At 40.9% G+C, this 21,533-nt stretch overlaps 5 protein-coding genes and 1 long non-coding RNA gene across 9 annotated transcripts; 1 reads left to right on the top strand and 5 right to left on the bottom strand.

The window, feature by feature from the left end:
• Nucleotides 1–1,630: 1,630 nt before the first annotated feature.
• Nucleotides 1,631–3,019, bottom strand: mrps34 (mitochondrial ribosomal protein S34). Its single transcript, XM_037256916.1, has 4 exons — nucleotides 2,908–3,019; nucleotides 2,436–2,764; nucleotides 2,279–2,321; nucleotides 1,631–2,060 (listed from the first exon to the last, which is right to left on the bottom strand). The coding sequence occupies exons 2-4, from the start codon at nucleotides 2,751–2,753 to the stop codon at nucleotides 1,762–1,764; spliced, it is 660 nt and encodes a 219-aa protein (XP_037112811.1). The 5' UTR covers nucleotides 2,754–2,764; nucleotides 2,908–3,019; the 3' UTR covers nucleotides 1,631–1,761.
• Nucleotides 3,020–3,279: 260 nt separating this feature from the next.
• On the bottom strand, nucleotides 3,280–6,502 carry spsb3a (splA/ryanodine receptor domain and SOCS box containing 3a). The gene is made up of 7 exons (XM_037256915.1): nucleotides 6,332–6,502; nucleotides 5,712–5,906; nucleotides 5,437–5,611; nucleotides 5,186–5,373; nucleotides 4,996–5,098; nucleotides 4,753–4,878; nucleotides 3,280–4,664 (listed from the first exon to the last, which is right to left on the bottom strand). The coding sequence occupies exons 2-7, from the start codon at nucleotides 5,835–5,837 to the stop codon at nucleotides 4,273–4,275; spliced, it is 1,110 nt and encodes a 369-aa protein (XP_037112810.1). The 5' UTR covers nucleotides 5,838–5,906; nucleotides 6,332–6,502; the 3' UTR covers nucleotides 3,280–4,272.
• A 417-nt stretch (nucleotides 6,503–6,919) lies between these two features.
• atp6v0ca (ATPase H+ transporting V0 subunit ca) lies at nucleotides 6,920–10,726 on the bottom strand. Its single transcript, XM_037257036.1, has 3 exons — nucleotides 10,481–10,726; nucleotides 8,235–8,418; nucleotides 6,920–8,025 (listed from the first exon to the last, which is right to left on the bottom strand). The coding sequence occupies exons 1-3, from the start codon at nucleotides 10,554–10,556 to the stop codon at nucleotides 7,821–7,823; spliced, it is 465 nt and encodes a 154-aa protein (XP_037112931.1). The 5' UTR covers nucleotides 10,557–10,726; the 3' UTR covers nucleotides 6,920–7,820.
• Nucleotides 10,727–11,388: 662 nt separating this feature from the next.
• Nucleotides 11,389–14,757, bottom strand: ypel3 (yippee-like 3). Its single transcript, XM_037257038.1, has 5 exons — nucleotides 14,411–14,757; nucleotides 13,573–13,691; nucleotides 13,201–13,244; nucleotides 12,638–12,746; nucleotides 11,389–12,526 (listed from the first exon to the last, which is right to left on the bottom strand). The coding sequence occupies exons 2-5, from the start codon at nucleotides 13,687–13,689 to the stop codon at nucleotides 12,437–12,439; spliced, it is 360 nt and encodes a 119-aa protein (XP_037112933.1). The 5' UTR covers nucleotides 13,690–13,691; nucleotides 14,411–14,757; the 3' UTR covers nucleotides 11,389–12,436.
• A 1,117-nt stretch (nucleotides 14,758–15,874) lies between these two features.
• On the bottom strand, nucleotides 15,875–19,128 carry gdpd3a (glycerophosphodiester phosphodiesterase domain containing 3a). Of its 4 annotated transcripts, none has more exons than XM_037257033.1 (10): nucleotides 18,821–19,128; nucleotides 18,494–18,536; nucleotides 18,203–18,338; nucleotides 18,013–18,058; nucleotides 17,796–17,914; nucleotides 17,442–17,531; nucleotides 17,236–17,369; nucleotides 17,090–17,149; nucleotides 16,873–16,924; nucleotides 15,875–16,357 (listed from the first exon to the last, which is right to left on the bottom strand). In XM_037257033.1, the coding sequence occupies exons 1-10, from the start codon at nucleotides 18,855–18,857 to the stop codon at nucleotides 16,229–16,231; spliced, it is 846 nt and encodes a 281-aa protein (XP_037112928.1). In that variant the 5' UTR covers nucleotides 18,858–19,128; the 3' UTR covers nucleotides 15,875–16,228. The 4 variants fall into 4 exon arrangements, with proteins under 4 accessions (XP_037112928.1, XP_037112930.1, XP_037112927.1 ...); XM_037257035.1 differs by having other exon boundaries at nucleotides 18,203–18,333; nucleotides 18,821–19,127; XM_037257032.1 differs by having other exon boundaries at nucleotides 18,719–18,885.
• Nucleotides 18,332–18,920, top strand: LOC119126035. The gene is made up of 2 exons (XR_005098571.1): nucleotides 18,332–18,539; nucleotides 18,774–18,920. It is a non-coding gene; the product is annotated as an uncharacterized LOC119126035 (long non-coding RNA).
• Nucleotides 19,129–21,533: the final 2,405 nt, after the last annotated feature.

Here is a 21,533-nt window from a genome sequence, read left to right as displayed (position 1 = left end):
GCGTGAAAAGATTTAGCTCCTTTCACGTTCCGCAGAAGCTAAAACTTTTCACGCAGGTGCACTTAACGAGGGAATCACACGGACACTCCATTAGGTACACCGCCATTTTCAAGTGTACCTAATAACAGGCCATTTTATTAGGGAAATATCATGGTCAAAGGTCACAGGTGTCAAGCTCTAGTCCTCGGGGCCGCGTTCCAATATGTTTTCCAAGTGACCCTCGTTAAACACACCTGCGTGAAAAGATTTAGCTCCTTTCACGTTCCGCAGAAGCTAAAACTTTTCACGCAGGTGCACTTAACGAGGGAATCACACGGACACTCCATTAGGTACACCGCCATTTTCAAGTGTACCTAATAACAGGCCACTTTATTAGGGAAATATCATGGTCAAAGGTCACAGGTGTCAAGCTCTAGTCCTCGGGGCCGCGTTCCAATATGTTTTCCAAGTGACCCTCGTTAAACACACCTGCGTGAAAAGATTTAGCTCCTTTCACGTTCCGCAGAAGCTAAAACTTTTCACGCAGGTGCACTTAACGAGGGAATCACACGGACACTCCATTAGGTACACCGCCATTTTCAAGTGTACCTAATAACAGGCCACTTTATTAGGGAAATATCATGGCCAAAGGTCACAGGCGTCAAGCTCTAGTCCTCGGGGCCGCGTTCCAATATGTTTTCCAAGTGACCCTCGTTAAACACACCTGCGTGAAAAGATTTAGCTCCTTTCACGTTCCGCAGAAGCTAAAACTTTTCACGCAGGTGCACTTAACGAGGGAATCACACGGACACTCCATTAGGCACCCCGCCATTTTCAAGTGTACCTAATAGGCCACTTTATTAGGGAAATATCATGGTCAAAGGTCACAGGTGTCAAGCTCTAGTCCTCGGGGCCGCGTTCCAATATGTTTTCCAAGTGACCCTCGTTAAACACACCTGCGTGAAAAGATTTAGCTCCTTTCACGTTCCGCAGAAGCTAAAACTTTTCACGCAGGTGCACTTAACGAGGGAATCACACGGACACTCCATTAGGTACACCGCCATTTTCAAGTGTACCTAATAACAGCCCACTTTATTAGGAAAGGCGGGTGTGGCACTTTTCACTTTCCGTGAAGCTTTGACCATGATTTTTGATTATTTGATTGACGTGTTTGGAGTCCTTGCAGCAAGATAAGCGCACGTGGATTTTTTCCCCATGCTTAATATGCTGATCATAATGAATATGAATCAAATAATGAAAAAATCAGAAGTACCTTTGTTCTGTATATTCAGTATGACCCGGTCAGGGTTTGAACCCACAACCTTCCAGTCTGAGGGCGGACACTCTACCACTAGAGCCACTGAGCTGATATAACACTATGGAACCCTCACTTGCATGGAAGGTATGGTTTCATGGCGAATAAGCCAAACGATCAACAGGCAGGGTAAAGCTGCGGTACTTTTAAGTTTTTGCAATTATTTTACATAACTTTTTCCCCCCAGAATTTCAATTTATTCTACACATAAGACTTTTTCTTTTTTAAGAGATCACGTGCTCCATCTATTCCATTTTGAGATGCATCCCCATCCTCTTTCCACACACTAGTAAATTGGTAAAATCTGTTAGGACATGATTTTGAAAGACACAGTTTACTACACACATTTAATCACATTTTATTAAGATATTTAACAAGTCATTTTACACATGAAACAGCGCTACCATTTGTTTCTGATGGTAGAATTACCAATTGGTTCTTGTCCTTCACTTTGACAATCGTAGACATCACACAGCTGTCTCCAGTCTCTCCTTTTTTCCTTGGTCTTGACTCCGGAAAAAGTCTTTGGTGAGCACCACTTCCCTTTCTAAAGGCATTAGAGGCTCCTCCGCCAGGATGGTGCCTTCCGTTTGCTTGTGCCGCGCCAGCTTCATGGCGCGCAGCAGCGGAGGGTAAGGGACATAGCGCACGGGCGGCTCAGGAAGGGGCACAAAGTCCTTAAATTGTTGCTCCATGTGCTTGGGGACGAGGCGCCAGTCGTGGTACATCACTTTGTCGATTTCTTTGACCTCTTTCTCCTCTTTTCCTGTCAAATAAACATTTGATTAAGATGAATTATTGTTGATTTGTGGATGATTTGTGATGAGTGTTTGGCCATAAATGTATGCAGTATGTAAGCAACATAATCAGTAAAGCACCACTTCACTCGAAAAGGTGCTTAAAAGGATGTGCAATAAATAGAAGTAGCTAATTGTGACTGGCAAATGTGTTATAGCTTGAATTTACAATACTTGGATGACTTACCTTTATAAGTGAGGATGCCCCAGGCTTTCCCATGATCCATGTCCTAGATGATAAACATTGAATTGGAAAAAAATATTTGAAATGTGGGTCAGCACTTCTGACAGTGTTAAGTCCATCACAATATTCTCACAAGACTAAATGAGATGAATGCTCGTACCTCAGCCGTGTAGTCCACCTTGACTTTGGTGATCTGCCAGTAACTGGGATCCGTGTGGTCCTCCAGCCACGACTTGCGAGTGAACACACGGCCCACTCCGAACATCCGCATACCCGCCAGCAGAGAGAACAAGCGACTCTCGCGGCGGACATCCTGCCAAGCCAGTACGGGGAGCATCTTCCCCGTGTGAGGCCGCTTCATGGTGTCGTAATCGAGGGCGTACTTTTGCGAGTCCCGGGGTCGGTTCTTCAGCTCGCGGTAGGCGCGGATCTTCCGAGCCATCTCTGCTATGAGACGAACACGCTTTTTCTTCACCATGGCTGTGTGACCTGTGGAGGAGATGCCACACAGCAGTCTGTTATTAATTGCAAAACCAATAATATTAACTTTGCAGCAATCTCTATCTAAACTCGTTTGTTAATTATGGAGCCATGGTGCGCTTTTTATTAACTATATATTCAAAGCGAATTACCTGGATGTTTATGATGGGTAAAACCAATTCAATTGACCTCCGCAAACATAACGCGTGACTTCCGGAATCGTGGTCCGTCGGTAAAATGCTCCGCATGAAACGAACATTGGTTCCTATACTTCTTCTTTACATTCCGGTGCAGCGAGCAACCGTCTTGCTGTGCATTACTGCCACCCTCCTGATACTTGTGGTATTGCGTGCCCCCCCCCCTCCCTCCCGTTTACCATAATATATCCCCGTAATTCATCAATTAATTAATTATACATTTTTAACTCTTAGGAACATACATAAAACACATACAAACGATGGAAAGTAGGTGGCTGTGATAATTACTGTACACAAAAGAAAACATGTTTGTGCATATTCAGCATTCACTTTATTTTCATCTGAAAATCATGCTGATGAAAAAAGGCAAGTGAAAGACCTTCAAATATCTTAATAGTTAAGTAAGAATGGTACGTTTCTTCCTTGTTTTTAATTATCAAATTACACAATAGTAAGTGCATGGATGCATCAGTAAAAGACAAATAGAGTTAAAGACCACAAAAATAACAGCAAGTTACACCTATCAGATCTGCAGGGGGAAATAGTCATTTAGCAAACAGTGGAAACAGGCGTTCCGGTACTATTGCCAACTCTTGTTGCATTGTAACAGACAATTCAACTTTATTCAAAAAGGACAAAAACATTGTCATGATGGTCTTGAGGCATGTGCATGAGTTTTCGGTTTTAAATGTTTTTTGCAAACTATTTCACAATTTTAAAAAATGGAGTGTTTCTAGTTCATAAACATGAGAACCTTAAGTGACAGAATATTCTACCTTTTAGAGGTTTATAGAAAAAATGACCTAAGTGTTAAAAGGGTGACTAAGGTGTATAGAAAAAAATTAAAAAGTTGTCAACAAGATGCAACAGTAAATAAAGGTAGATGATTGTAACACTTATGACCAGAGTAATAAATATGTTGGTCCTTCATTTGGAACATTTAAACGAAGTGCACTCAAAAGTTATTCTTAATTTGACCAATAATATAACCAAATTTCCAGACGGCAAGATAGATGATTATTTTGATAAAATGATTGCATTGAGTTTAAGAATATGCACTATTTGCATACCACACAAAAAAGATAGCTGCATGGCTTATTCCGAGCGACACACGTCAAAATGGCCACCAAAATATCGCCATGTTTGAGACTTCAGTGTTACACTCGACAATACGTCCTCATATTAAAACCAAATCCCTGTTCACAAATGGCAAGAGATATCTACAGTTGACGTCTTTTGCTACAGTAGTCCTGCTTTGGATACCGTGTGAGTGATGGCATGAGAAGACCGTTCCCCTCTGGTTACGTTTCACGCCGCTAGTCAAGTCCAGCGGCACCTCTTCCTCTGGCAGGCCTCGGGGTCGGACGTACAACCTTCCGAGTCGCTCTCAGAGGACGACGGGCCGGCCGAGGGAGGGACGGGCAAGCACGGGGAACGTTCGGGGGTGTCTGCGGTTTCGTCTGCGCCGCCGCCGTGGATATTGAGCAGCCAACCCAGCTTGTTGTGCAGCAGGTGACGAAGCCCCGGGGGAAGGGGTAAGACGTCCAGGGCGTCTGTACAGTCCGGCAGGAGCTGGCGAAGGCGAGCGCAGCACAGGTATAAAAGGGAGGTGGGCGCAGAGCAGGATCGGATCACCTTCATGCTGCTTTTGGCTGCTGTGGAGCACGCCATCGGGTAAAACCTTTTGTTGTGGAGATCTGTGGCAGCAACACCTAGTTGGACAATAAAGACATTTACTGTCTTATGATTTATTGAATGACGTCACACACAAAATATCCCACTTTGATCTCGTCAACTTACCTATGCACTTGCGATTTTTAAAGAATGTAAGCGTGCCGTGCCACGTGTCCAGATGAACCCCAATAATGGAGCCCTGGCCAAACCGAGAGGAGAAGTTCATCTTGTCTCCTTTATGATGCAACAAGCCTGTCAAAATAGGACATTAGACATTTATACCTGTATCAAGAACTATTGATAGCTTGGATTTTGTGCTAAATCAACATGCATGCTTGTATTAGTTTTGTTCAGAATGGAGGTTTTTACCAGTGTAAGACAAACCCCAGCTGTCCACATCCTTCCCCAAAAGGCTGCAGAACGAATGCCTGTATTTGTCGAGGTTGACATCAGAAGTACCGATTCCAACCATCTGGGCAGTGACAGTATAGAAAACAAACCCATTTGAGCTTCATAATTAAGAAAAAATGGTTTCCATGATTCCAGCATGTGTGCATACCATGTCTGTTCCATAAACGGGGGACGTCATCTTGATTTCCCAAAAGTGCTGCCCTTCCGCGAGCTCCTTGGAACCCCGAATTGCAGCCGTGCCGCAGCTGTACTCGGAGTGAAAGTTGACTTCGCGATTGTCGCAGCTCAGTAACGTTGCTGTTGATCGGCTGCCGGCATCCCAAACCCAGTCAAAATCTAAAATCGTCAAATCAGTCCAAATTTAAATGATGCAATAAAGCATCTCACATTACACTATACCTTGATCATCCTCTCCACAGTGACAGTCTTTGACTTGGTAAAAACCTCGCCGATGATGGATAGTCTCGGCTTGGTAGTCGCAGCCACAGTAAGACTCTCCCGTCACAGGCACAGCGCTGGGCACTGGAGGGACCATCACCGCCGAGTAGTCGGCCTCCGAATCCGAATCGCTGTACTTAAGAGCGTAGGAGAGACAGGAACGCAGAGATAATAAATGCCATACATTGCTTCGGACTTTCAGTCGCTGCTGCAAAAAACAACAGATGAGTGCTAACCTCCAGGCGTTCATAGCCCCATCCATCACTTTCCGAGGCCAAGACAAGCGCTCTTGCATCAGCATCTCGACGTATTCCACCCCAAACATATCGCCAAGCGCCGCTGTTTCTGCCTCGTCTGGACATGGCAGCTTGACTTTCACTTGACGGTCACGTTGAATGGAGATGCAATGGTGTCAAACTGCATCTGTCCAGCTGTCGCAGGAGCAGATGATTTTTAATCATGATGTTAATCATCTGATCGTGCTGGTATTAATCGTCTGCATTTACGTGATTGCAATTTTAGATGAGGTTTAAAACTATTTCACGACACAAATGTTCTGGATGATTGAAACATTGTGACTCCGAACAACGACGATTTGACGTGATGTATTTTTTTGCCCAATTGATTCTATTTTTACAACCATCGAACCGAGTGAGCAGCTATCGCTTACTCGCAATCATTTCGATGAGCTATAGAAGCTTTTTAAAATGTAACATTGACACATTTGAGTTATTTTGGCCGTTATTCGAACTAAACTAACGGCGATTTTTGGTTTTCCTTATAACATGAACGTGCAGAGCAAACATACACGCTAGTTAGCTTTGGTGGGCTACTAGCATCGTAGCATCAACATTACCTGGCTGTTGGCAAGTGAAGTAAGAATCTTCATTAAAAGCGCATATCCAGAGACGACGAAGGAATTTATATGCTTTCTATTTTGGCGTGACCCGATTTTCTTACAGCGTGATCGCAAACAATAACATGCAAGCGGATATGGAGGTCAGTCATCACTTTGCGTCTTCCCTTTCCGGATGTTTTCAAAGGAAACGAAACGTAAATAAATATAAACGTAATAGTCATTCAGTTGTGCACTATTATATATTTTTATACAAATATGTCTTCATAAATTGGTCGTACATCCTAAAATATAATGTATTATAATTGACCTAAAGTGTAAAGGGAAATCAGTGTGATATTGAATATATTAATATCGTATTCCGGGGCTCTGAAGTGACAGTTAACGTCACAATTTGAGCAAAACACGTTAATCTATATTTCCTTTCAGACACACTACAGCAAAAACGACTTTGTTGGTAAATTTTATCTGATAATTTTTTTAAAAAAAATAATTCATTTACGGACAGTGTTCTTTCTAAAAAATATTTTAAATATCCAAAGGCTTGATGCGACTCATTTTTTTTAAGGAAATATCTTGACCACAATGTTCTGGAGGAGGATGAGTTTTATTTGGAAATCTGACTATAGCACAGTTGAACAGTGACCTTGAAACAAACAAAACCAAGACAGCAGCACTACAGGATGACAATAATAGAGTTTGAAGATGCCATAGTAAACATAAATTCACTTGCACACATGATGCAGTCAGATCACACACACTTTCAATTTCATATTAACATGTGGACATCCTCCATGAATAAATCACACTACATCCAGAGGAATTTCAAGCACTTAGAACAATTACCGACAGTGCAGTTACTCTAACTATACACAGATAATTTATATCTTTTAATGTATATAGGGTATTTAATAAACAGTACTCCATTTAGACAGTTTCATTAAATCTTCATAGCGTTCCATAAATAGCAAATAAAAAAAATAGTTGACAGCTCTTCACTGCTGTGATTCAAAAATGGTCCCCAAAAAGAACATTAAAACAAACAAAAAATACTGATGTGCACAATTCCGCTGTAGTGTCGGATAAGAGTGACATAAGCAGAAATTAAAGTAGGGTGGGGGTTGGGGGGTGGTGGTGAACGTTGATACTCAGCACAGCACAGACCGATTACTACATTTACAAGGGGTGACCACTGTACAGGATAAGATCAGACAACACATCAGGCAGACTGTCCACACATCATCCCACAACAACCAACACTTCATCTTCATGCCCACTCTGTACACCGCACCTGACAACTGGATGGCTCGGAAAATACAATTTGGACAGATCACAATTATTGATGACACAACTGCCAGGTCCAACGGCAACACGCCTTCACTTGCCATCCCATCTTGTCAGGCCTTCTTGGTGTTATGGAAGTTGGTGAAAATCTATTTGTTCTCGCTGCTTCGATGTGGAATGAATGAAATGACGCTGGTGCGGACGCTTATTTTGTAGATAGGATAAGAGCCACGATCAGGCCGTAAAGCCCCAGCACCTCGGCGAAGATCAGGATCAAGATCATGCCCACGAAGAGGCGTGGCTGCTGGGCCGTACCTCTCACGCCGGCGTCGCCTACAATCCCGATGGCGAAGCCGGCCGCCAGACCGCTCAGGCCTACGCTCAGACCGGCGCCTAGATGAAGGAAGCTTCTGTTGAAGGAAACAGAAATGATAGGTGACAACATGGCATAAACCAGGAAAGACCATGGCAGTGTGCTTAAAGAGCAAGCAATGATCATAATGCAAAATGTTGATTGACTGTTGTCGTTAGGAGGAGGGTAGAGATGAGTCATACATGTTTCTCTACAAAAGTGAACATAACGACTTGTCTACAGACAAATGTACGTGATGAATCTTACTTGTAGAGAGTGACCCTCTCCGAGATGTTGTTTGCTATCAGCACCGCCACCACCAGCCCGTAGATGGCGATGATACCCGCCATGACCACAGGAATGATGGACTTCATGATGAGCTCTGGCCTCATCACCGACATGGCAGCGATGCCAGTGCCGCTCTTTGCTGTTCCATATGCCGCGCCTAGAGCTTAAGGAGAAAGATGTGGCTAACTGTTAATACAGTCTTTAAAAAAAAAAAAAAAAAAATCACAATGTAACACATTGTGATCAGAAAGTGTGAAAAGTGCAATTATAGCTTAGACACACTGAAACCAAATAACACCTTCTCAGTTGCTGCAGTGGGATGAAGAATTATATAATTTCAGTTCTGAGCACTTGTTAATTAATGGGCATTGCATCCCCTCATCATCTGTTTTTATTGCTTGCGGCAGAAAACAAGACAGTAAGCTCCAATTTAGCCCAACAACGTTATATTAGTGAATTCACTGCACATTTTTATGGTGTCAGTCCTAAGACTGACTGATGATTACTCTAGGTTGGACCCCATCCATCTATTGCCCAAAGTCAGGTGGGATTAACAGAGAATGCATGGATGGTTGAATTCATTTAGTAGAGAGAGTTAAGCCCTAACGAGTTTGACACCCCTTGGTCAAAATATTAATTAAAAACCAAGGCGTCCTCCACTTTCCATCCAGTTGGATGAAGCACACTGGGTGCACCCTATGTTCCTCGCCCAATGCATGTAAAGCATGAGGCCCTCAGGAATGAATGAGTGGATGGATGTGTGGTTTTCTCCTTCACTGTCATACACCGAATGATATCAGGCCTCAAACAGCCTCCTCTCTAGAGCGTGCGATTTCATTCAAAACTGGGAGGTTCCGATCTGTTGGTATAGAAATATACAATTGCATTATTTCTAACTATATCGTCATTATCACAGAATGCCGATTGATTCTGCGTGATCATCCGATGACAGCCGAGCTAGCATCAGTTGGTGGTCGCTCGCATATTCGATGAAGGCCGGGTGGCAGCAACCCGCCCCCCGCCTAATGACACGCATCCCCGGCGAGTATAGAGGCTTTGCAGTCACGTGATTTTATCACGTGATTTTGTGTTATGCCGCCATCTTGGCGGTCAACTAGTCAGCTCGTTCCTACGTGTTTGTATGGATTGTCTGATTTCTGCGCTACGTTTTCACCGATTTCTTCCGAATTATGGCTGATTTGCTATCCAACGAAGTTAGGCATTTGGATGAAGACTCCAAGAATCGTCACAGAGAGAAGTTGAACCTTGTTGGCACAACGGATCCGTACCTTTTACCGAGAAGCATGCTAAAATCGCCCGAGCATTTTGCAACAGCCGACCTGCCTGAACGCTCATATCCAGATATTTATAATTACCTCGTCGATTTGTTTTGTAATGGCATTTCATAACTTGACATATTAAAAAACTGAATAGAGTGAAATCATTCAGATACTGTACCTGTCTGTTCAAGTTGCTACCATTTTTATTATTTGTTTATTTTTGCATGATGCCACATCTGATTGGCTTGAAAACTTAACCAATAAATATAATTCAATATTTACATTGATAACGTTTTCAAGCATCATGAAAAAATAAACACAAAATAAAAACGGGGGGGTGAACTGAAGAAATCATCCCATTCCCTGCCTTGCTGCTCTTGCTGCCTTTCTAAAAATGCACCCAGCATTTTCAACAATCATATTTGTATCATCCCATATTGTATTATTTCACATTTTGTGAAACAAATCAGGGGTGAATAGTTTGTTTACATACCTGATATGAAGTCCTCAATGCATATCCTTGTGTAAATCGTAGGTTTCCATCGTTCACGACGAATATCCGCGATCCATTTATCACGTTTTTTTCATGTTCGCCGGAAATCTATAGAAGCTAAGATTTGGTTTATCGCCTCGTCTATTGCTACATCCAACAGCACAGCAGGTATCCGGCATTTTTAAGCTCAAATAGCAGCAGATATAACAAGAAAGCGTGTGTGAGTCGTTGACCGGCACTGAAAAGTTGACCGCCATGATGGCCGCCAAGCTAATGTGGGTAGCTTGATGACGTCAGCTGCAAAGCCTCTATAGGAAGCGTAGCCACCAAGTGAATTCAATCGTGTTCAACTAAACGCGGAGCTAAGTTTTGGAGGTCATCGATCCGCTCTGCACGACAGGCAAAGCTACGGACGTTCATCAAATGTCAAATGAAGAAGCAGCTGTAGTTACCACTGAAGACCATGGCCGCAGAGGCTCCCATCACAGCGAAGAAAGGCGAGTACTCGGGGCTCTCCTCGGATGACATTCTCGCAGTATTTACGGGCCCAAGAAGCGACGGGAGAAGATTCTCTTACCGTTTACCTCTATCCCACCGTCAGCCTCGGACAGGTTTTAAAACGGAGTGTTGCTATAGGCTACAGAGTGCTAAGAGGACCGGTGCAGAAGGGGAAAATGGCGAAACGGAAAAAGTCACATGACCACCTGAATTGGAAGGAACCATTTGTATGGATTCGGGGGTGCGAGCTGCCATAATTGTGGAAATGCACTATTTTAATGCCAGTAATGGAGGCCGCGTAAACCATAATAGAGAATAATACAATTTTTAGTGATTTGAATTGATACCTCTAGTTAGAGTAGTTTGATGTACGACATTAAATGGTGTGAGTAGAATGAACAGTGTTTATATAGTGGTATATTCTGCTGCAAGTGCATACCTGCAGTTCGGCCAGTAGTGTTAACATTTGTTTTAAATACTACTTTTAATAAACTTTATAGAGAGCGTGAGCCTCGTGGTAAAAAAAATGTACTTATTTATATTACTGTTGAAATAGATTGGTCAGAGTTCATTATGCATTATACCTTTCTGCTTATTTGAGTTCTATTAACATGCTACACAATTTTTTTTATACAACTCAATAAAAAGCTTGTTTGGCAGCCTAGTGTTGACTCACCGAGAAGGTTCTGGGTTCTAGTCAGCAATTTTGCCTTTCAGTGAGGTGTTTGGATCAGCCTTCTTTGCATAATGTGCCAGCCAAATTCACCTGAGACTAACTGTATAATTTGTAGCTGTGTATTTGACTGGTGACATTGGTTCAAACTCCATACATGCAAATCGATGAGGAAATCAGCACCACACATTACAGATGGACTGTATTTTAATGAAAGATCAGATTAAAATTATGCTTTAATGAAAAGAAGCAGACAATAAAAAAATCACCATAAATATGCTATAATTCTAATCACGCATTGCTCAAACATGATTGAGTAAATGGAGCTGCAAGGGCCTCTCAAGTGTTACACTGCACACAAACACAAGAGGCTTGATCTCTAAAATGTCAGCAAGCAGTGGATATCCTAATTGTGCAGGTAAAACTCCAGGCATACACTGCAAACAAACTTGAAATTCAATCCCTGTGAGACACATTGACTCCAAATCAAATGATCAAATTCAAGCATCTGACACCTACCAGAGAGCCAGTTTTGCTATTGACACGCCCACACTTGACTGAATATGTGCTCTTTGGCCTCCCAAATTTCCCACAGAGCTGAATAAACAGGTTCACATGTACGCACAGACTCACATACCTAAAAGCAGAAGATAGTTCAGGTTTAAAATTGCCTGCAGGGAATGTGCATGGGCATGATTACCATTACTATTCACCAACTTGTATTTGTGACACTCTGAGGTTACTATCTTCATGTAAAAACAGAAATGATCATAATTGTTAAAAAATAAATGCTGCTTCATCTTTTCATTTGTAGAATCTGCACCTTGGCCAGATGTATCTAAAACGGCATTGTAAACTTAGGGTGGGGTCACTTTTGCATGACTTGCACCGGCTTTTACCCTACTTTGATTATAGATCACTGGTAAGAGGTTCATCACTCAAACACACGCCTAAAAATCCAATAACCAACCAACCCTACAGTCATTCTCACCTACACCAAGCACAACTAGCAATTAGGATTGCATTATCAGAAACCTTGCTGTGGCTGCTGGAAAACACACAAAGAAAGGAGGAAGATAAGGCATCACATGCTATTCATGGCCAAGCCATGGAGAGTGAAAGTGTGGCACAGCGACGGGTCCAACGCGGGATGAGGGAAGCTACACTGGAGCCCTGCTAAGACGAGGGGATGCAACTTGGAAAACAAAAGTCATGGAGAACAATGAAGACTTCCCGCTCAGTCCCAGCCGTTGTCTTTTATCATGTGGGACAGCTCGATGATGTACTTTCCTTCCTTGTACTTCTGACTCAATTCAAAGGCTTGTTCCTGCGAAAAGGAGATGTCGGTTGTAAGGACAGGAAATGTTTTGCAATCTCAAACTCATCCGGCCTACCAGTAACTTACTCTTCTGACTTGTGTGCATGTGTGGACACTTACATATTTCCAGCCCAGGGTAGTGTGACAGTTTTCACAGTAGATATCAGCCACTGCGTGAAGTCCCGTGAGCAGCAGCCTCTCCTCTGCAGGACCACAGCCGATGTTCACCCTGAAAATCATCAAACGGCAGATAGATGTCACATGTTGCTGAAACAATGTGATTGTGTGTGTGTGGAGGGTGTCTCTAAAACAATGACACTTTTCAGGCCTCAACAAATTTAGCCTGAAACTAGATACTGTTATTCCCAGTGATTACATCCAATCTTAAGGTCACAGCCTGTGTTTTACTGACCTACTAACCCAACAGTAGCATGGCTAACACCCAACTTCAAGGTCCGCTCGAGTAAATCGAATTATCTGTGCTGTATCAGGTTTGTGTCAATACTGATACTGGGAAACTGTTGGAAGCTATAACTGGACTCATTCAAACATTACATGAAGAGGGATAACAATTCCATCCTTAACCTACATATAGAATTAGTCCAATGAGAACACTTTTAAATGGAGATGAACCAGTTTGACATATTGTCAGTACAACGTAAAACTGAAATCAAAATACTCACACAGAGTTGAAGAGGTAAGCTCTGCCTTGACTCCCTTGGAAAGACTATTATGGAAACACAAATGAGACAAATCAACCAACAAGAAACCCTCCCAAGACTATCCTGTAGCCTAGCCAAGATTGTTGAGGTTTTATGTCTGTGCAGTTTTACCAGTTTCACCACACTATTAATAATTGTTATAGTAAGGGATGTCCTACTCTCTTATGTTCCCAATCTAACCGCCCCAAAAACAAAAATAGGGCATTATAAGGTCAAACAACACTTGAACTGTGAAGAAATCTCAGAATTTCAGGGATAGTGCAACAGTAGTTGGCGTTTGAAAATGCTCACGTCATGTGACGTGATAAATACAACAAAAAGGTGGTAGCTGACCTTCGAGATTAGATCATCATGGTTGGCTAGATGGGCGCGGCAGTGCACACAGCTGTAGCGGCGGTGACAAGAGTCCAGGTAAGCCTGGAACGTCTTGGCTTTCGTCAGCTTCACCATATCTGAGCAAGGAAAGAGATGCCACATTATTCTTGCTCATCAGGTTCTTGCAAAGAAACTTATCATGTATATGCACTGATGATATTTTATTGAATAAACCATTCCAACTGGGGTGCCATGGCACAATAGGGTGCCCATGAGTCACCATGGGTGCCGTTGGAAATGATACAATTCTACTTTATTTTTCAAAATATTATTTCCTTATTACACTTAATTACATTTCTTGATTCATTTATCCATGCTAATGACATACGAGTTGTCCTTTTGTTTGATAACAACTTGGTTTTAATTTACAACTACATAAAAAAATTGACCTCTGCTAGTTCAACATTTGCAAACCATAAATCAATGATCATTTTTATCTGCTAATAGAATCAATACTACGGGAAGAAAAAAAAAAAAACACTGATCTGAAATGTTCATAATAATGAGCTTTCTTTGTCACATTTACTGGCTCAGCCAGAGCACGTAGAGCAAGAGTTATGTTCGGACATGTCTATTGTGGCATCCTGCTTCAACATAGAAATAAAAAGCACCACCACTTCAAATTTAGTATTATACACAACAACTCTGCATCTAAAATAAAGTGGAGCAGCTTGATCTAATCGATTATCTCGGACCTAGCCTGGTTTAAGTTAGCATGTTGGCTATCTCCGCACTGTCACAACATTGCAGCAGCTCAAATGCGCACTGCAGCTTCTTCCCGCGTTTAGCCACTTACCTCCCGATGTCAAGTCTCTTTTCTGCCAACACACTGTGGATCAATGTGATTATCAGGTGAAAAAAAAGAAGACTAAAACGGTACGAAGCGTAAATTGGGCTCACAGCAAGAAGCCCACCACGCGTTGACGTCTTGGACAATAAAGACAATACAAACGGCTTCTGTTTATGACATGCGGTACCGCGTTTCTTTGCAAAACGTAATCGAGTCCAAAGAATATATGTTTTGTTACGAAAAAAAGAGAGAGTCGACAAAGGGAGCAATTTGACACATTCGTGACTAATCGCGCAGCAGACGGATGAGAAATGTGGTTTGTTTATAAAAACATACTTGGGGGGAAGTCTGAAGCACATGGGAGGGCAAAACAAAAGATTTCAACCAATAGGAACCTCGGAATAAGCTTTAGAATGTGGGTCAACCAATCAGATTGAACGTCACGTGAACTCGTTCGCACTGTTCCCAAAGCAGTGGCTAATCATTTCCTGCTTTTTTGTTTGTGGATTCTGGTCCAAAATACAGGAATTTACTGTCCTATACTATTTTAAAACATAAAAAAAAATGCCTAGTATTATATTTAAAAATATTTTGCTGTAAGATGTGATCAGAAAGTATCATTGTTGTGTTAGGCACTATGTTCTATAAACATAACCGAAATAAGTGCATAGTCAAATGTTTTTTTTTTTTCTTCAAAATTTAATTTACGTAACCAGGGGTCACCAACCTTTCTGAAAATGAGAGCTACTTCCTGGGTATTAATTGGGAACACACACACTTCTGAAACAACAAATATGGTCAAATTACATTTAATTATGCTATTATTAATAATATCCATGTTTGTGAATACACCAATCTTAATGATTTATCCAGGTAGTCATTTCAATATGCTACACTTCATTTCTACAAATCTCTCCAAGTATTTATATTTTCAAATGATCAATTTTACAACATTACAAAGAAATCCCAATGTTCCATAACTGAGTGGGTTATTTTTAGAATTTACTCGTGAGGTGAAACCTGCTCAACAAACGTGATTTGTTGTTATTTGCCACATTACATAAGCGACCCATTGCAGTTTACATTTCTCATCACACCACATTGCTAAAATTATTTGGCTCTTGATCAGAACCTACAAACTGTATATTTCTTGGCAATGTATAAAGCACCATTCTATATTTTAAAATCTTTGTCCACAAGAAAGCTGAATTTGCTTGCTGGATGAGTACCTTTTCTCCTTGAAAGTGTTGACGTCAATGACCCATTCATATTCCATTACCCACTTGTCCCAATGCAAAGCATAGCTAATCGGGTCAGAAAAATACAGCCTTTGTTCTCCCTCTCTCTCTCTCTCTCTCTCTCTCTCTCTCTCTCTCTCTCTCTCTCTCTCGAGAGAGACTGTTTGATTAGTACCACAATAATGTGGTCAGACTTTGACCATGCCTTGACAAAGTGAACACACTGTTTTCGTTCTATATTTGCTTCTTTGTTCATTCTTGTCATGTTATCACATTGAAACATTCAATTGGTAATCATCCATTCAGTGCATTCTAATTCATTCTAATGACAAAGTAATCACAGTCTTTATCGTAAGGAATGAGCTGTGAGGTCATGTTACTCGGGAAAATTAATGTAATACTGAGCTGTGCCAGGATGATTGGTGGAGACCATGGAAATGAATCAGACATACTCTAAATGTGTAATCCTGAAAGATTTGTCAGACTGATCTGACACTTAATATGAGCTTCTTGCTTTTGGTCTATTTCAATTTTCGCACACCAAAAAGCTGCCATTTATGAGTTTCTGTGTTCAAATGTGGAGACATCAATAACCCTGAGTGTTTCTGAGGAGGTAGCCCGACAGACGGGAGGGATAGTCACTCATCACCCCTGTTGCCCCCACTTCGAATGCCGCTCTTATGTCTTCATCTGTGTTGCACACAAACAAATGCACCTGCAAAGTTGCAAAATTAAACAAAACAAATTATCTCAAATTTTGACATATTTTCATTAACAATTTCATAACGATATACTCACCATTTGTTACACAAGATGTTGCTGATTACCAATAACAATCGGTTATTCAATCGCAAGTTATCAAATCCTTCCGATTAGCAAGCTTTGGACTTTTGTCCTCTTTTATACTCTTTTGAAATCATTTCATTCCAATGTGCAGATGTAATACGATGAGGGCATTTTGCTATCCATTGTTTTCACACTAAAACAATTAGGGAGTCCACTCATGGTCCAACTACGGGGGTGAGCTCATCCCAGCAGAAATGACATCAGGATGGAGCAAAAACATTCACCGTGGTGGTGTGTGCTTTATATAGTTTGGATGAACTCACCCATTAAATGCTTAAGCGGGAGAGGGTGGGGGTGTTACAAGGTCATGCATTCCTTGTTATTTGAGAATAAGTACGATTTCAGTTTATCCAATAGAGGATAAAATGGACAATAGCTTCATACCTGAATTCCACGGGCTGCAAGATGTTTAAAGAGACTCTTCCTCATAGTAACTCTACAATCATGAAAAATGTTGAAACAGATTGTGAAAAAAGCTCATTTACAAACTTTTACATTTTCAAAATAAATATGAAAAAATATTTTCTAGATTGCTACACCCGAGACTGTCAGTCAATCTCAGCATGTAAAACAAGATTATTCAAGAAAAACATTCTCTCACTTTTCTAATAAAGTGACGATCAATCTGTTCCTCAACATGTTTTTCTCAGGAATAAACGTCCTGCAACACATAAAACATGGAGCAAACATTACACTCCAGAAGAAAAAAAAACAAAAAACAGGCCAGTTTCATCTTGACTTGGACACCTGTTGAATATGCGTGGCAAGTAGAACTGGAGTAAACTCTCTCCCAGTGGAACAAAGGGCAGTAGGCCAGTATAGAAGAGAAACAGCAGGAGCACACCTCGATATAAGGAAAAGCTATACGGCATGGCTCCATTCTAGAGTGAGAGACAGCAAAAGATATTGAGATTCACACATTGCAAACATAAAACCAGTTTTCTTTCATTTACCGTTTTGCAGCATTTGCTCAAGATTTTTGAATTCACAGATGCCCAGACGGTGATCTTTTCTCTATGGTAGCGTTTGACCAGCTCAGATACCTAACACAGAAATGTTTACAGTCAAAGTAAGGCAAATATCAAGCACATATTATTGCCTTAATTAAAGTGACACGTGTGAGTTACGTGCGAGCATGTTACTTGTAAAAAAGTGCAAATGTTCAACTGGGAGAAGACAATATGTAAATCTTATCGTGGATGGAATTTAACTAACTAGTTGCCAAGGGACACAAAAGATTATGCTGCCATACAATGAACAAATTGTTATAAAAGTTATATAAAAGTTTTTTTTTGTGTCATCATTGCCTTTTCTATCAACTGGCTGTTGTCCTCTTTAATCTCAATGCTGATTGGCATCTCTGGGAACTTTGTAAACACATCCTCCAGCAAAGTAAATTCCCTGTCGGAACCACTGCTGTAGTGACCTGGTGGATACAAGTTATGATAACAAAAGTGACGTCATTTATTTTGAATTGTTTTTGTTTGCCACTTGTGAATAATCTACTACATGGGAGTGTCTCACCTCGATAAAATGTCAACTCAAGCTTTTCCTTGTACAAGGGTAAATCCTAGAAAAGCCATAGGAAGAACATATTATTTATCCATATTAATCCTGTACAATTTTTTTTAATGGAGCTTGTAAATGTTGATTATATTAAAAGGGGGGGGGGGATCAAAACTATATGTGGTTTTCTCTCTCTTCCCCCCCCTACCTGAATGTTGACTGAAGACATGGTGACATCATGACCCGTCTGCCTCAAAAGATTCTCATCATGTGACACAACCACATATCCGTCCCGCGTCAAGTGACAATCTAGTTCCAACATCTGCGTTCCTTGAGCCACTGCGCTAAAAATTAGGGCAACTAATGTTAGTTCCAAAAATTGAGTCAATTCATTATGACTTAGGTCCAAAAATATTCTGATAATTAGGCTTTTATACATTACTACAATAGTTTTGAAATAAATACGTGATATATAGACACACACAAAAATATTACTCACTGACTGAAGGCCTCCATGGTGCTTTCTATCCGCTCACCACATCCTGGTAAGATAGTAAGCAGTTATCTTAACAAGAATTTTATTTCGTTTGAGCTCTTGCATACGTTTTAACTGCTACTGCTTTATGAGCTACTTTTAACAATCACATTCATTTTTGCTGCTATGAAAGACACGAGGCTAAAGTTACACTCTATAAACACTCCTACAAATTATTCTCTCGCTTACCTCCTCTGTGGGAAATGTGTGTACAATAGAAGCTTGTGCATTTTCTCTTATGAAGAATTTGAGGGTTCTTCAGCAGGTATAGCGAGGTGAGGGTGTACCCACCCAACGCCGGGAGAACGACACACCAAAAACAGCTCATCTCCTTTTAAAAATCTCCGCAAGCTCTCTCGTCGGATTGAACTAACAAAGTGCTAAGTTGCTGAAAAAAAGTTTTAACAGAGCGATATCTATCTCAGTAGGAGACGACCTATTGTCTTTAGCCAACTAAAAGAAAATCTCGACAGACAGGTATTCGAATGTTCGACAATGTTGGCGCACAAGTTTTCCTTGTCTTGCTGCAAAGATATCTGGAAGCAGCGGAGCTGTAAAAATGAGTTAATAAAGCACCACAGCTGACCCACAGCTCACCTTTATCTTAACGGCCGGCCTCTCCCTGAAACAGCACTGGGCAGCTATTTGTAAAAAAAACACATTGGAGGTTGACTATTTGAAAATTGTTTGCTCTCCGCGATTAACAGGATGTGCATTATAACAGATACTAAAAAGACAAGTGGCAGGTTAATGAACTTGAATGCATTTTGATTAACAGTGTGCAAATGTATTATAGTAAATGTCTCAGTGTCTCAGAGTGCAGTACAGGAATGTTAATGAGACTATCAACTAGAAAACTGGAATGTGACGAACAATAGTGTGACATATTTAAGCCACTATGCAGCGAATCAAGCCTGGTTTTTACAAGCATAGAGCAAAGCAATCAATGCAAAATAAGTATTTTCCCACGTTAGGAGTTTGGACTCTTTGGCTACATGATTCCGGTTATATGGCTATAATTAACCAAACAACAAAAGTACAGTACGAATCATTTTAATTGCTATGATGGTGATGTCATTCTATTTCCAGGCAAGAGAACGTCCGAGAGGAAGGGCGGTAGCGTGCCGAGACGTGTTGTAAAGCGGGATGTGAAAGTGGCGTGACTGGATAAACAGGTTGGATTAAAGTGAGAGGCGGACTGGCAAACTCACCGTAATTGTAAGAACATACTGGTTTTAGAAACTGATGGATTTTGTCGCTTTATAAATCCTCACAAACTATTGTTGTATTATTAAAATGTTAAATATAATTAAAATGGGCTTTGTATTTTACTTAAACTATTTTACATAAATACTAAATATTACTAAAATACAAAAGTTTGCCCAGCTCTGATTTAAATAGAAGGTTTTTTTTTATCTAATGATTAGTATATTGAATAAATCAAGTAATTATCCCAGGTCTGAATCACACTTATTTCATAGACACAGATAAATATAAATGATAAAAAGAGAAAAAGAATTAACCATAACTGCAACAGTATCAGGAAATTTTTATTCAATTATATGCAATATAATTTTGTTGCTTTGTTAATCATTTAATTAATATCCATACAATATACATACTACAACCCTTAACTCATATCTCTTTGACAATCGACAAATAACTCCTTAAAAATAATTCCTTAAAAAGAACTTGGAGGGAAAAATCCAAGAAGAAAAAAAAATCCGAAATACAGAAAAGACTATCAATAATTATCACGCCCATAAGACAAATTAAGAAGAAAAAAAAAAAATACAAATAAATGATACTGATTATTAAAAAAAAAAGATTCAACTTTAACTCCCTTTTAAATAAAAAAAAAAAAACCTCACCAGTATAACAACGGTAATAATAAGAACAACCATTTAAAAACAACGATATCTGGAACCAGGCCGCATGACAGACGGGCCACTAGAATCATCAATACTGTGTGAATGTGTATGACATGTTCAAGTGCAACATTTCACAGACTCACGCAGATACACTTCTCAGTTAAAGAGTGTGTACGTGTGTGCGATTGCAAAACCTTGTCCTCTTGGTTGGGAACCATGGCGACCTAATCTAATGTCACGTCAGAGGAGGAAAAAAAAAAAGCAAGCAGGGTTGGCGTACTGATGGCTGATGGATACTCAAATGAAACAAACACGTTATTTTTTTTGCAAGACCTCAAAAATCTCACCTATGAAAACGCACAAATAGGGATGGCGTCCAAGCCAACACGCAAAATTAGGAGAACAAAAAAAAAATCTTGGCTGAATGATTACTATAGATACACAGACTTGACTGAAATCACACATACACAAAGCATGACACTTAAAGCTGAGTGAGCAGAATCAGAGATGGAAAAGACTGAGGACCCAAAAAAAAACAAAAAAAAAAGTGCAGACGTGCTGATTGGGTTGAAAAAAGTGGTGGCGATTGGCAAAGTCGTGGCTGGAAAGAAGTGCACACAGGAAAAGGGAGGCAGGGACGGAGGCAGCCCTTTTGAGTAAAGCGTGGCAAGTGTTGGGAAGGCGAATTCATCGATGGATTTTTCACCACGAGCACAAAAAAAGCCTCACACCCATTGTTGGGACAGTCATAGTGCTGGCTATGGCTTCTGAAAGAACAGCGACAGCTTTGGACGACATTTGAAAAAGCGCTCCGGCGTCGGGACCACCTAAGCACACGTGCAGTTGCTGAGTTGATCGCATGGGGTGACGCTCCCCCCAAGTAGCAGTACGTAAAGACACACACACACACACACACACACACACACACACACACACACACACACACACACACACACTAGAAAACAATGAGAAACAATGCCACTTGTTTGCGCAGTGAGGTGGGTCACTATGGCAACTGGATAAACAACGTCAGAGAAGATGGGCGCACAAAAGCAACACAACTACAAAAGATTGAGTTGAATGTGACGTTTTGGGTGCTTTAAGTCACATGCAGTTTCACCAGTAGTCACAGG

The sequence above is a fragment of the Syngnathus acus genome, chromosome 8 (assembly GCF_901709675.1).
Source record: "Syngnathus acus chromosome 8, fSynAcu1.2, whole genome shotgun sequence".
NCBI classification, from domain to species: Eukaryota; Metazoa; Chordata; class Actinopteri; order Syngnathiformes; family Syngnathidae; genus Syngnathus; species Syngnathus acus.
Note: the sequence above shows the minus strand (reverse complement) of the source record. Positions and strands in the feature narration are given on the sequence as shown.